Source organism: Betta splendens, chromosome 8 (assembly GCF_900634795.4).
Source record: "Betta splendens chromosome 8, fBetSpl5.4, whole genome shotgun sequence".
Taxonomy (NCBI): Eukaryota; Metazoa; Chordata; class Actinopteri; order Anabantiformes; family Osphronemidae; genus Betta; species Betta splendens.
In genome coordinates this window covers 4,812,491-4,826,081 of record NC_040888.2, presented here as the reverse complement: position 1 = coordinate 4,826,081, position 13,591 = coordinate 4,812,491, and the positions used below count along the sequence as shown (strand labels likewise).

Here is a 13,591-nt window from a genome sequence, read left to right as displayed (position 1 = left end):
GTTCAGCTACAAAATGCTTCCTCTAAGTGAATAAATGTGACATCACACTTATAAAAACGAGAAATCCACAGGAGCTGGTGATATTTATTTAACATTTATTCAACCTGTCTACAGACATTGTATAAAACATCTGTAGCTTCACCATCAACAAACATGTATTTATTAAACACAAACATTTTTACATTTTTATATGGAGTATCCAGTGTTTGTGTGTGAAACAAATCTGAATCTTGACTGACTCTATTTACAAAAAGAAATGTTTATCAGGCACTGGAAGCTAAAACGCTCAGCTACAAGACATAATGTAATACCCCACATTTTTTCTTTTTAGCTACAATGTAAACAGAATCAAAAAAACAAAGCGACACACGTGTATTATTGTTTGTAGAACTTTAGACCACATTATATTCCCAGTCAGCATCACCCTATGAACATCACCCTATGAACATCACACCCAGCGTAACAGGAACGAGTCCATGAGTAACAGTCGACGTGACTTTCTCAGAACGTCAAACTCAGTTTTTATCTAAGCTGTATCATTTTCTTGCCCACAACTGGTCTTTGGACCTTAAGGGAGGTTCTGTGACTCTTTAGCGGCCTTTACGGGGCCCCCGCTGTGACCTCTGACCCCTCAGCAGGGGGAGGAGGAGACTTGGTCATATTCGGGGCACTTGAGGAGAGCAGGGTAGCTGGCGCTCATCTGGAGCGACGCTTCGCTCGAGATGTCGGAGGGACTGCGCCCGCGTGACCACGCCTCTGGGTGCAGGAACTGACCCGAATGGTCGGAGCAGTTACTGAGACGGGGGCGGTAGAAGCTGGGGTGACGGGGCTGGTAGATCTCCGCTGTGTATCGCTTCAAGAACAGGTAGACGGACATGACACCGGCACTCTGAAGGGAAAACATAAGGTTGTGGAGGTCATTAAAGCTATTATGGTGAGTGTTATGTCATGGGCTGCTGTAGTTCCTCGCTTTGGCCACTAGATGGGAGTAAATGGAAATGTTGCAATTGCAAGAAAGTGCTGCTGGTCAGATAGTTGTTCACTTTTAACAGTGTTGAGTGAGTTATTATTTCACCTCGGTGAGCAGAAAGGAGATGGCAGCGAAGGCGAAGCTCCAGCCGTACTTGTAGGTGAAAAAGGCCTCGCTGCTTTTAGTCCGATTCAACATTTCATCATTTATGCTGGAGATGTACAACACCAGACCCACCACCAGAGCCAGACCTGAGGCGTGGACCGAGGAGAGGCGCACAAATCAGGTCTGAGGCAGAGAGGAGGAGGGGAGAGAGAGGGCACTGGGCGAGCGCTGCTCACCTGAGAGGATGAAGAAGATGCCAGAGACGAAGGCCAGGATGGTGCGATGGGGGCGGACGTGTCCGATGTTGTTGAGGACAAAACCGATGAACATGAAGAAGAGGCTGACGAGAGGGAACGGCGTCGCTGAGCGGATCATCTCTGAAGAGGAAAAGCAGTATCTGTGTTCGCTCATAAGAAAATAACCTGAGCAAAACTCCCAACAGGTTGAACTGTAAAATACCAATTCGCCCTCAGAGGCAAATAAACCATTGTTTTGTTGCTGCACCTGAAATGAAGCGAACACGTGTTTAACGCTCATTAAGCTGCTTTGCTCCTGTGCATTCCTCCTCCCAGAAAAGCTGCACTGACACTGAGCTTGACTCAAGGACGCACGAGGTGAGCTATGAGAAAGCAATAAGCATTCTGGAGCGGAGCGATGACTCAGACGGCGCTCGGGCCACAGGCAGGTGCTGCTCAGCTTTCTAAACACAACCTTGTTGGAAATGACATTTTTTTTATTAAAAAGCAAAGGCCGCGCCGCGGGTTCCAGAGTGTTAAGCTGCTGTTACTCACTGAGCACGTTCACTGTGGACTCTGACGTCAGCTGGACGTTCATGGGCATCACGTACTCGATGGTAAAGCAGCGGCCGGACTCGTCGCCTGAAAAGCGAAGAGGAAACGTGCACATTTATTCAGAGACAGGACGATGAAGCGAGACTGAAGCAGCGGCGCAGAGCGACGGCCTGCTGCTCTGCCCTGCGTCTCCATCAGAACAAGGCACTTTGAGGAACGTTAAGCCACTTCTAAAAATACATCAGCCCTGATGCTGTGAATGTAAGAGTGTGGATGTGAAAGCGTGAGTCATAGAACGGAGGGAAATCAAACTTTACTTGATTGTTCAAGTCCAACAGACAGAGGAAGGAGCAGGAGGCAGTGACCTGAGGGCCAGAATCCGAGGCTACAAGAAGCTTGTTTGCATTAGAGAACTAGTTTAGTTTGAACCTTTAACGAGACGTCAACTTTGGTTTGGTGGATTCACATTTCTTTTAAGCTAACTTTGTGCGTTTGGTGCTTCCGAATTGAAATCTTCATTCTTCAAGGATGGTTGAAGAATTAGAGAATGAAGAGTGGAAGGTTTTAACTCTTCTGTCAATGCTCCAACCATCATCGGCACCAGTGAACTCCGCGTATATACTGTACATACTGTCTGTGCAGCATGTGCTGCTGTGAGTAATTGTGCTTTGAAGCTAGCGCCTACTTTTAAGGAGCGACAAAAGGGGCAAGCGCTTCTTTCTGTGCTGATCGCATCGCGCATTTGCTGATGCAGTGAGGATGTATCGGTGTGACGCCATCAGCTCCCTGCCGCTGCTGCCTTTAAATGATCGCTCCACTCCGTAATCGTTTGCTGATTGACTTCCTAGTCAGCTGTGGGTCTGTGGGACGGCAGGGACCTGTAGCCACACACACACTTGTTACCAACCAGCCAGGAAGCACACTCTCCACAGTCCCGAGTGCAGCGACGTCTTGATGTCCGTGCTCTGGTTCAGAGGCAGGATGACGCCCTCCTCCAGGTACAGCCAGTAGTCTGTGCTCACCGCCACTCCCAGCAGCCCCAGGCCGCTGATTGCAAAGACGCTGCTCAGCAATGTCAGGGCCTTCCTGCTGCACGCGCTCATGGCGACAGCGGGGGAGCACGCAGTGGGTTGGGAACACGCTTTTCCCGGGAGCAATCTGGAGGAGGAAATGAAAAAGCGAAGGCGTGCTTATGAAAATTTCAGCTGGGCTTGGACACAAGCAGTGGTCCTATTGAGCACACAGGGAACACATCAGACCAGGTTGATGATGCACCTGCACTCATTTAGTGAAAGTAAAGCATGACTGATAAACAGTAACGTCAGACAGGGGAAGAATTATGTACTGTCTCTGTTCTACCCACTAAAACCATAATGAGCAGCATGCAGCTCCTCTAATAACCTGATGAACTCTAAAGGCTTTGCAGAAGTGTGAATAGGCAATAAATCTGTTTGAGCCTCCAGACATATGGGGCAATAACAGTGTAGGAGCCACCTGCGTGAATACAAATGCCCACATTATTCCTATTTGTAATCCAAGACCTGCTTTTGACATTATCCAGCAGCCTGGGGAAGGCTGGACGTTGGTACGTCAGAGCATGTGTGTGAGGCATCATCTGTAGTGACAGCGGGACCGTTCTGATCCATCCAGGACACACATGAGTGATGTACAGGCAGTGACAGAGTGAGGAATCAGCTGTCGGGGCGAATCCAACGACGCTCTGCTCATTAGTTCGTTTTGCAATGGCTGAGCCAAATTAATAAGGAGCCACGTTATCAGATTAGACTCCGCCTCTGAAAACACTGAGTTTGGGGATATAATTATTTCAACTAATCTGTCCTTGGCGTTGTTTCCAGAGAGAGACAATGCCAAGGTCCTCATTCGTGATTCAGTTTAAGCTCAATTATAGGAGCAAAAGTTTCAAAATAAAGTAAAAATAAAAGCTGTGGGGTGACATAATAATTTCTTCGAAAGTTAATTATGAGTGTATTATTTCTAAAAATAAATATGCAACTAATAAGAATATTAGTAGTTTTCACAGCATCACATCAGGTTCTGTTCTTTATAGATTCTGTTACTGACACTAAAATACTGCAGGTACAAAAATCACTTGTTATAACGTTATAACGCGACGTATAGAGGATTAGCAGGTGATCAGCAGCGTTAAGAAACCATCAGGTCGTTGTGAGCGCCCAATAGTAAAAACTGGCGTTATAGCTCATTATAGCTCAGTCAATTACCATGCGCCGCTCCTTCTTACCCGTTAACCTTCCGTCCTGTCCCAGCGCTTTGTTTCGGGACTTTGAGCAAAGATCGTGTTGAAAGTTGAAAAAAAGGATTCGCCGTCCCTGCAGCAACCGGGGAGCGCGACCGGTGTCCGGTGGAATTCAGCGCGGCTCCTGCGAAACGGCCGCAAATTCCTGCAGAAACCCGCGAAATGAAGCCGCACTGGGATTTTTAAGGGCAACACGACGCAGCTCCGAGAGAATAAACAGGGTTGGATACGAGGACCTGCTCTGCTGACTGAGTTCATCTGCGGGAGCGAGCGCGAGAAAGGGGGGGGGGGGGGGGGTGAGTCAGTGCGTACGTGTGCGTAAATGCCCAATTTGAGTTTGTAACCGCCATCACAAGGACACGTGGTCAGAGTCCAGCGAGCGTGTTTTTGTTTATCGGCTTCAGCACCAAGGACAGCTCCACTCCGCTCCGGCAGGAAGTGAGACAGCTGCCTGTTGAGGAGATGGATTTCGAGAGTGCAGGGAAACACTTCACCTCAATGGTGATGGCATTATCTTAAATATGTTATAACTCTAGTAGTCTTAGCTGGATTTAAGATCATTAAGGTTTCCCCTATAGCTGCTGATGCAATTAATCATTTATGGCAGTAATGTAATTGACTGGATTTATTCCATCACTTTAATGTTCTACTCTGGCATCAAACCTCACTTCACCACAACAATACCACAATAAAACAGCTGGTTGATTTTAAAATAGTTTTCATACTTTATTTATACACAGTATCCGTCATACCACAATAAACAGAGGAACAATAAGATTCAGGTTAACAAAGGCAGGGGAAAGGAAACACATACAAACATCCCTGTGGCTCTAATTGTACCTGACTGGCCTAACGCTTAATTATCTCTGTCACAGGCCCCAAGGTTTTATTTCTGTGTATGTTTTTCCCGGATACAGCTTCTCAATGTGAGACATGTAAACATTCGGTTTATTCTTAATTTGGTCCAGATGTGACAGACACAACATCGGTCTGGGTGTTAAGACTTAAATCATGAGCAAAGAGCTGATTGTTTGCTTGAAATTTGGCAGTTTCGTAAAGTCCCTCTGTCGCTTTGTGTGCCTCAGTAGTGGCCTCGCACAAAAACACCTGACTGGAAACAACAAGGCTCAGTTTGGCACAATGAAACAAAAAGCCAACAGAAGCATTTCACACCTATTTTTTTTTTTTAAATCTAGCCTTTTAGCCAAACGGGCTGGGCTACATGACAGCGAGTGCTAAAAGACGAAGAGCAGAATAGCGCGCAGTTACTCGTTGGACCGGTTTGTCTCATTGTGTGCAACAAGGTGGGGGGAACTCCATGCTCCACACCTGGGAGTGGGTGGGGGTTGGGGGGGGGGTGGTCTCTGTATCATGCAGGGGGTCCTTTCGCATGCTTAGCTCAGACCTCGCCTCACGCATGCACACAATATATAAAGTAGACGTGTTTCTGCCACCGAGGGCTCTGATCTCCTCACAACAACAACAATGCAGCTTCATCGCCGTCTGTCCGTCTGTTCCAGGAGTCAGCCCTGAGATGACCAAGGCAACAGGGCGTCGGAGCTTTTCACGCACACGGCTGCTGCATATTCTCTGAGCACTGAGTAGAAAACGCTGGATAAATAGTGGAAATACATGTAACAAGGTCCGCTGATACCAAAGCTGCCAACGCTTCAGCCAGATGTCCTAGAACTCTCCTCCGGGCTGATCTAAACATAGAAATGTCCAAACCGCCTCCGGTAGTAAAAGCACATTCAGTTCATAGTATAAAATCTGCGACGAGCTTCTGTCTTCCCCAAACATATTTACAAAAAGGTCGACGCACGATAAAGGGTCGGACAGAAGCGGAACGTAAAACAGGAACAAACCTTTTTTTCCTCAACAGATAGAAACTTTTCTTCAGACATACAAGTATATATTAACATAGTTTATATCATAATACTAAACTTTACAATGATACCAGACGTGTACTGCATCCTACAGTCTACTGCTCATACAGAGTCAGAAAATAAGCATGCAACAGAGATCTGCGTTGTGCCTATGGAAACAGCATCTTTAGAGTTTAGAACGCGTCCGCCGCCTTCTGACCCCGTGTCCTGCAAACACGCTCTGTACGAGACGCGAGACAAACGGAACCCCCCCCCCCCCCCCCCCCCCCCCCGCGTCCACTTCCACGTCCCACGAAACAACACACAGGCCTTTTATTGTGTCGACGCGGTCCAGAGAAGAACAACATTAAAAGGACTGGAATAGAAATGTTCAGCTTCCACTTCTACTTTGGCACTCGTGTAACAGTACACTACCGCTTTTATCCTGGAGTTTATATACATATAATGTACAGGTAGCAAGTTCAGAAGTAGACAAAGACAGGACGGAGCAGAAAAATAGGTTCTGTTCATGTCGTGCATTGCAGATCGTTGCGTAGTAAGATCAGGTGAGTGGGATGAGGAATGGGAGCTTGCATCTTTAATATCTAATGAGAGTTCAACCTGTACTGGGACACATTCATACACAAGAAGAAGGCTGCAGGTTGGAAGAAACACAGATAGAGATTCAGAATAAACACCGTGTAATGAGATGCTTTGGGGACGTTATGCAACAACTGTACCAACATGCCTGCGAACATCTACGTGCTTCACTCTCCTCAGTGGTTCCTACTGTAAATGCAGATACTGGTAAGTAGTGGACGGAACACTGTGGAGCACGGGGTGAGTCTCTCAGCATCCTGTGGCCGCTCCTCATACCACGCTGTGCAGGGACGGATGGATGAACTGGGGGTTGATGTAGGAGAAGCCGGCGAACTCGCTCTGGTCGATGTTGGCGATGACCAGCTGGTCGGGAGGCGTCAGCACGGGCTGGGTGCGCGTGAAGAACTTGTCGAAGTTCTCCGCTCCTTTGCCGCACTGAAATAAGATGCACAAAATGTCTGTTCTTAGAAAGCTGCCAAAGGACCCAGAGGGAGAAAACACAGCAGCCTGATGTGTAGCCGGGCGGAAGTTGTAATTAGATTAGGACTCGACCCGAAGCTCCCACACTGGAGGTCACAGGCATCGACGCGAAACCGCTCCCGGCCGCCGTGCGTCTCAAAGGCTGAATGCATAAATGTCTGCACGCTGCTGCAGCAAATGACACGATTCCCTTCAGTAATGCACAACAAAAGCTGGGCAGCCGACTCCGGCATCCGCTGTTTCTCCAGAGACGCATCAGCGTCTGTGGGTTTTCCAGCTGCTCAGTACCATCGCTACGAAGCCTCAGATGGATCTTTTGTTTTCCAGTCCCTGTGGACCAATTAATGACGCAGGGTATGAGCTCACAACTGTGAGCCGCACAAAGGCCCTCGTGAATAGATGGGTCTGCTTTTAGAACGCCCCCCCCCCCCCCGTCCTCGGATACATCCGCTGTGTAACCCTGCATTTACTGAGGCCCTCGTGGTGGAAGTGAAGGGAACTCTGCTCTGCGAGAGCTATTTTCGAGCCTCCGTGACAGCACTTGTGAAGCTTCGGGCTCTGCGGGTGTGGGGGGGGGGTGTTCGTGGTGCGGGGAGGCATGGGGCAGGTGTCAGCGGCACCGAGCCGGTGGCTGCAGCTGGGAGCCTGCGGCGCCGTTGGGACCACCTAACCCATTGCTCAGGCTGGAGATGAATGGGAAGTTTGCCCAGTATAAACACAGCTCCCTCATCACTCACCACTTTGGGCTTGAACGGCGGCTGGATCTCTCTGTTGGCCAGACGCTCCCAGTCGATGCGCCTGAAGAACGCCTGCTCCCTGATGTCCCGCTCGCCCTCGGGGCCGCAGCCCAGACGCTTCGACGGGTGCTTGGTCATCAGCTGGCGACGGATCAGGAGACGGAACCCGGTCAGTTCACGCTCCAACAGAATCATGCTCTGATTAAGCCACATAATCACCTCAGCTGCGTTAGGCAGAGCCAGCTTTCAAAATGGTGGCAGGAAATTACACCTTCTCTTCATAGCTCGTTTTCTTTGATTTATCAGTTGCTGGTAATTTTGGCCGTGAATCATTTTTTGGGAAATTAGATGTAGAGCAAACAATGAGGGGGTTCAGGAGAGGCGCCTCTGTCATCGGCTCTGCTGTGATGGATGCTGTTTTCGGTGGCTGTCATTATAATATAATAAAGGAAGTAAACTGCCTCGAAAACTCATTTCCTTGTTGGTAAATAACAATAACCATGGCAACCGTGATCAGTTGTTGAAACCCATGACAAACCCTTTTAATTTTGAAAAAGGGCTTCATTGTTATTTTGATCACTGTCCCTTTGGTTAATGAGCTGAGGTGTGGTTGCCTTAATGCTCTTTATAAGCAGCTGTGCATGCTTTTAAACATCACTCACTCCCTTGCAAATGGACACGGCCTCTTTGGACATGGACTTGGGGTAGGACACATTATGCTCCATGATGGACTGGAAGAGCTCGTCCTCGTCCTCTCCATCAAACGGAGGCTGAGGACACAAAAGACGCCGCTCAGATAAACCATAGAACATAGTTTGCACCGACGCTGAGGAGTCGCCAGCTCGTTGCTGTACCTGTCCCGCCAGCATCTCGTAGAGGAGGACGCCGTACGCCCACCAGTCCACCGACTTTCCATAGGGCTGATATGCGATTATCTGACAGACAGCAGGAAAATAATAAAACACTGTGACGGTAAAGCCGTCATTATTACTGTATGTGTAAAACATCTACCGAGCGCGCTAACACATAAACCTCCATTACACACACTCCATAACAAAGCTGCTTTCTCCTACCCTCCAATTTGTCCTCCCTCAGCTCCCTCCCACACAACAATAATCACACACGCAGGCTGCGCTCGCAGACTCACTTCAGGTTGCAATTAGTCGCGCGGCTTAAAAAAGAAACTCTTCGGGGGATTTCAATAAAAAAAATACATCTTCTGTTGGATAAAAGTGAGAAGGGTTTCTTCTTGGGCCAGATTAGTTTCTCCTGTGAGAATTCAGGAGTTTCCCTCACCTCCCCCATTCATATCCTTATAGCTCAGAGAGAAATAACATATATACTAATTTGTCGAATCTCAAGATGCAGGTGAATCCTCGGTACTCGTCGCGGAGGATGCAGAGAAGGTCTCATCCCGTCTGGATGCTGTTTGGAGGTCTCACCTCCGGGGCGATGTAGTCCGGGGTTCCGCAGAAGGTGCGCGTGTTCATGCCCTCGTACATGTTCTCCTTGCACATGCCGAAGTCCGCTATCTTGATGTGGCCCTCGGAGTCCAGCATGACGTTGTCCAGCTTCAGATCCCTGCAGCAGAGACAGACCGCTAGCATCGCACGCACGCAATGGACTCAAATCCTCCACAGACAAGACATCTACTGTATCTGTCCATCTGCCGTCACTCACCTGTAGATGATCCCTTTTCGGTGCAAGAAAAACAAACCGACGGCAATCTCTGCTGCGTAAAACCTGCAAAATTAGAAGGAGCCTGTTTTTAAGCCCGTTTAAGCCGCCTCCCTCATCCTGCACACGCGTAGAGGTGTAATGAACTAACGGGCACGCTTACACTGCCTGCGGCTCCTTGAACTTGCCCATTCGCTGGATGTGATACATGAGGTCGCCTCCGTTGATGTACTCCATCACAAAGTACAGCCGGTCCTGCAACAAAACGGTCATTGTCCGTTGGAAGCACAGTAATACTGCTGCAAACAGTATGTAGTCATTCAATAACACACAGGTAATCATTAGAGTAGCTCTACAGTTACATGTGGTTCACTTATTAAATGGCATCTGTTCTTTCAAGTTAGAGTAAATGTACAGCTATTGAAGCCTCCATGAGTCATCGTTTCTATGTGCAGCATTGACGTCACGCTTCGTATTAGACCTCATTTTCAACGCGGCTCTCGGCTGAGTATCAATTTTCTCCGCAGGACCGTGGGCAAAAAGTAGGAATTGCAAATGAAGAGGTAATGATTTAAGGCGCCGCGGAGCGGTTGGGCGCCAGGTGCATGAACGGAGCAGCTCCGTTCCTTATTCACGCGCCTCTACACACCACTGTCTGGAAGCAGGAGTGGAGCTGCGTGAGGAAGGGCGGCTTGTCCCTCTGGGCCAGGACCCGCTTCTCCACCATCGTACACTCCACGTCGTCGTCCTGGATCACCACGTCCTTCTTCAGGATCTTGATGGCGTACAGCTCCTCTGTGGACTTCATCTCTGCCAACATGACCTGCAGAGCAAAGGTCAAAGGTCACGAGGCACCGAAACGCATGCAAGCAACTGCTGGAGGCTCTGATGTGCGTTTGTACTCAGTCTGTGTTGTAACGCTCACTTTGCCAAAGCTGCCCTTCCCCAGCAAGGCCAGGAAGTTGAAGTCGTGGAGTCCGACCCGGTCCATGTTCCCCGAAGGCAGGCTGAACCTCCGGTGGTCTGACGGCGTGATCATCTTCTTACCGTGCCCCAGCTTGGCTTTCTGTGGTGGAGTACACACACGAACGCACACGTTCACATGGACTTCGACTAAAGAAGGAACAAATTCAAGGCTGTACTCTGCTTTCTGCCGTCATAACATTCACAAATAAATAGAGGAGCAACACTAAGACGCCGCTTGCTTTATTTTTCTAACCGAGGGCACAGATGCTTCCCAGCTATTAATCACTGCTGGACAGGGTGTGCAGCTTTTCATAACAAGGCAAATGAAAAACTGAAATCTCAAAATGAGTCAAATGCAAAGGGGGAGGAAATCATTCTATTTTATTCCTTGTGTGCACGTCCAAGCTCCCCGGAGCACGGGAAGTAAGGTTGTAAATTTGAATATTTGCTTTCCCGTTAAACAAAAATGATATCCTATGCAAATTTTCCAGCAGATCTGAATGTGATCATTTGGCCCAAGGAGCCGTGGTGACGGTGCTCATCACCCCCTCAGCATCAAACGCGTCTGATCGGCTCGTCTCATTCAGAGACAACGCGGGGCTCCGTCCCACAGTCACGCGGGCTCCCACTACTGATGTATGCAGGGCAAATTGTGTGGTGGGCGGCCGGTGGGGGCTCGCCTCCGTTCTATGGTTGCCCGTGGTTATAATGACTGGCTCAGCAAGGGGCTTTGTAAAAAAAAAAAAAAAAGAGCAATTAGGACCCCACCAGCTCCCATTCTGGCTCCAGCGCTCATTGGTTTCTCTCTTTAAGAGCACAGAAACCAGCTGACTGATGGGACACGGAGAAGCTGTTGCCAGGCCAACCGTTTCTCTGCTCTTTGACTGGGAACTGCTACATGGCATAAAAGATAAAAAAAATACTCTGTCCTCAGAAAACCGGTAGTTTCAGGGCTGCACGACCGACCTAAGCGAGATTTGCAAGAGTGAATGTAAACAATTACATTTCATTAGGTCACTGTTGCGACTTCACTTGTTGTTGTTGAGGTCGCCCTTGTTTTAAAAAGACGCACCGGTAACAAAGAGCTCAGCTGCTCGTCTCACCGCGAACGAACGAAAGCCGGAACGTTGGTCACAGTTGTGTTGAAACAGATGCAGCACAGCCACACACGCTGCTACACTGCCACCATGTGGAGGAGTGGGGCATGCACACCAAGCACATCGAGACCGTGAGGATGTGTTCATTCATACTGTGTGGGTGCTTGTTGAACCATGCTTCATGTCCTAGCAGCCTTCTATAGTCCAGACTAGTAGAAGGTGGGATCAGGTGCTCACATGACGGCGCCACCGGAGGCCTGAGTGCTCCACACATTTACTAACAACCATGCTGTTTGTGCTGACGATGGACAAATCTGATACGTGCAGCACCTTAATCTGAATTTTAGATTTTAGATCAGCAGTGGCTGCTGATGCTTCGTAGATGCTTTGGGGGTCGTGTTGCTTTCTTTGCATCGTGTGTGGAAGCCAAACGAAATTGCATTGAGGAGATGCTGCAGGTACTGAGGAGGAGGAATGGCTCGGTGCGATACTGATTGTTCTAACGTGGCCTCTCACGTTGCGCTGCGCACGTGTGGCAAAGATGTGACACGGCGGGCGAGGAGAGAGCGCGTGCGTGAGGGAGAAATCCAACTTTGTGTCGCTGCAGTTTAGTTCGTGTACATCACAGCAAGCAAACTGTTAAGAGCGTGTGTTAGTAAATCAGATTCATTTGTGGAGGCCCAGCAGAGCTCCACAAACAATCCCAACAGAGTGAGACGAAAGTGATGCAAACTAGAGGCGAAGCAGGCAGGAAAGCTACCTTGAGATAGTGGATATTTAACTGGCAGGCCTAGAAGAAAGAAGAAACTGGCTTGTTAGTGCAGTCAAAGCTTCTTTGATGTGTGTGTTGACACAAAAAAACACACATGGAAAATGATTTTATTGTATTTGATCTGTCTGAAAATAATAGAAATCAAAGGCATGATTAGATAACAGAATAACTCCTTTGTTGTCACATCTGGCTGCAGCTCCGCACTTGTTTCCACGGCAACCGCACTGCTGCGTGAAGACGCGGGCCTCGAAGGAAATTCAAGGTCGGCGCCGAACAGCGCGGAGAGGAGCGCAAATTAAAAACAAGGCTCGGTGTCGTGAGGGTGTCTGTGAGGAAATTAAATTTACACTCGGTATTAAAGCACACACGGAGCCCGGCTTTAATAAAACGGCTCTCGCTCGCTTCCGGATGCGGCTTTGTGTGTGTGTGTGTGTGTGTGTGTGTGTGTGTGTGTGTGCGTGTGTCTGTGTGTGTGTGTGTGTGTGTGTGCACGCGTGTGTGTGTGTGTGTGTGCGTGTGTCTGTGTGTGTGTGTGTGTGTGTGCACGTGTGTGTGTGTGTGTGTGTGTGTGTGTGTGTGTGTGTGTGTGTGTGTGTGTGTGTGCGCGTGTGTGTGTGCGTGCGCGCGTGTGTGTGTGCGCGTGTGCGTGCATGCGTGTGTGTGTGTGTGTTTGTGTATGTGTGTGCGTGCTTGTTTGGGTGCACAGCTTGTGAAAGTGATAGATAAGCACTGACTGTGACGCGGTACAGAGATGGAGCCAGGGTTTGTTGTGTTGTTCTACATCACATCCTACAAGTGATGCTGTCACTGCGGCGGTGACACGTAGCTGGAGACCGAGGTCGGCCATGTGCCGTTCTGTGTCTGCATGTTCTCTCCTTCCACAGGACAGAGAGGTGCCGTGGCTCATGGCTGGATGAATACTGTCAGGCATTAGTTCAAACTCAACATGCTTTGAGATGAATGTTATGTTGAAACCAGTGGCTGCTACAGTTTGAAGACACAGTAGACCATTAAAATACATTTCTGAAGATAATTAAATCTAAGTATGTAAATGTGTAAAAATTGATAAAAAGGTGAGACTCAGGTGCTTTTAGTTGTTTTTTTGTTTGTTTTTATTTTGTGTATAACTTGACATATTAGTTAGGAAACCCCTGAAACGATGCTAGCAGATTTACTTTTAAGACGCAGCTATGTGTGGCTACAAATCTTTCTCTTCATCAGGAACAGCATCCTCTGCTCTCAGCGTCCCACAGTTC

The 13,591-nt window shown here is 48.6% G+C and overlaps 2 protein-coding genes across 3 annotated transcripts in view; both read right to left on the bottom strand.

The window, feature by feature from the left end:
• Window positions 1–64: 64 nt before the first annotated feature.
• cacng5b (calcium channel, voltage-dependent, gamma subunit 5b) lies at window positions 65–4,418 on the bottom strand. The gene is made up of 6 exons (XM_029159139.3): window positions 4,127–4,418; window positions 2,774–3,024; window positions 1,867–1,953; window positions 1,312–1,452; window positions 1,076–1,221; window positions 65–889 (listed from the first exon to the last, which is right to left on the bottom strand). Exons 2-6 carry the CDS (start codon window positions 2,967–2,969, stop codon window positions 632–634), a joined length of 828 nt encoding a protein of 275 aa, XP_029014972.1. The 5' UTR covers window positions 2,970–3,024; window positions 4,127–4,418; the 3' UTR covers window positions 65–631.
• A 424-nt stretch (window positions 4,419–4,842) lies between these two features.
• The window catches only part of prkcab (protein kinase C, alpha, b), a 50,736-nt gene continuing 41,987 nt past the window's right edge, over window positions 4,843–13,591 (bottom strand). Inside the window, exons 9-18 of one of the 2 annotated variants that reach the window (XM_029159095.3) lie at window positions 12,324–12,353; window positions 10,426–10,566; window positions 10,150–10,323; window positions 9,664–9,755; window positions 9,504–9,566; window positions 9,266–9,404; window positions 8,678–8,758; window positions 8,486–8,593; window positions 7,824–7,964; window positions 4,843–7,041 (exon numbers count right to left, since the gene is read on the bottom strand). In XM_029159095.3, the coding sequence (XP_029014928.1) occupies window positions 6,877–7,041; window positions 7,824–7,964; window positions 8,486–8,593; window positions 8,678–8,758; window positions 9,266–9,404; window positions 9,504–9,566; window positions 9,664–9,755; window positions 10,150–10,323; window positions 10,426–10,566; window positions 12,324–12,353 (1,134 nt within the window). In that variant the 3' untranslated portion in view covers window positions 4,843–6,876. The remainder of the gene's footprint in view (window positions 7,042–7,823; window positions 7,965–8,485; window positions 8,594–8,677; window positions 8,759–9,265; window positions 9,405–9,503; window positions 9,567–9,663; window positions 9,756–10,149; window positions 10,324–10,425; window positions 10,567–12,323; window positions 12,354–13,591) is intronic. The other variant, XM_029159096.3, reaches the window with a different exon arrangement.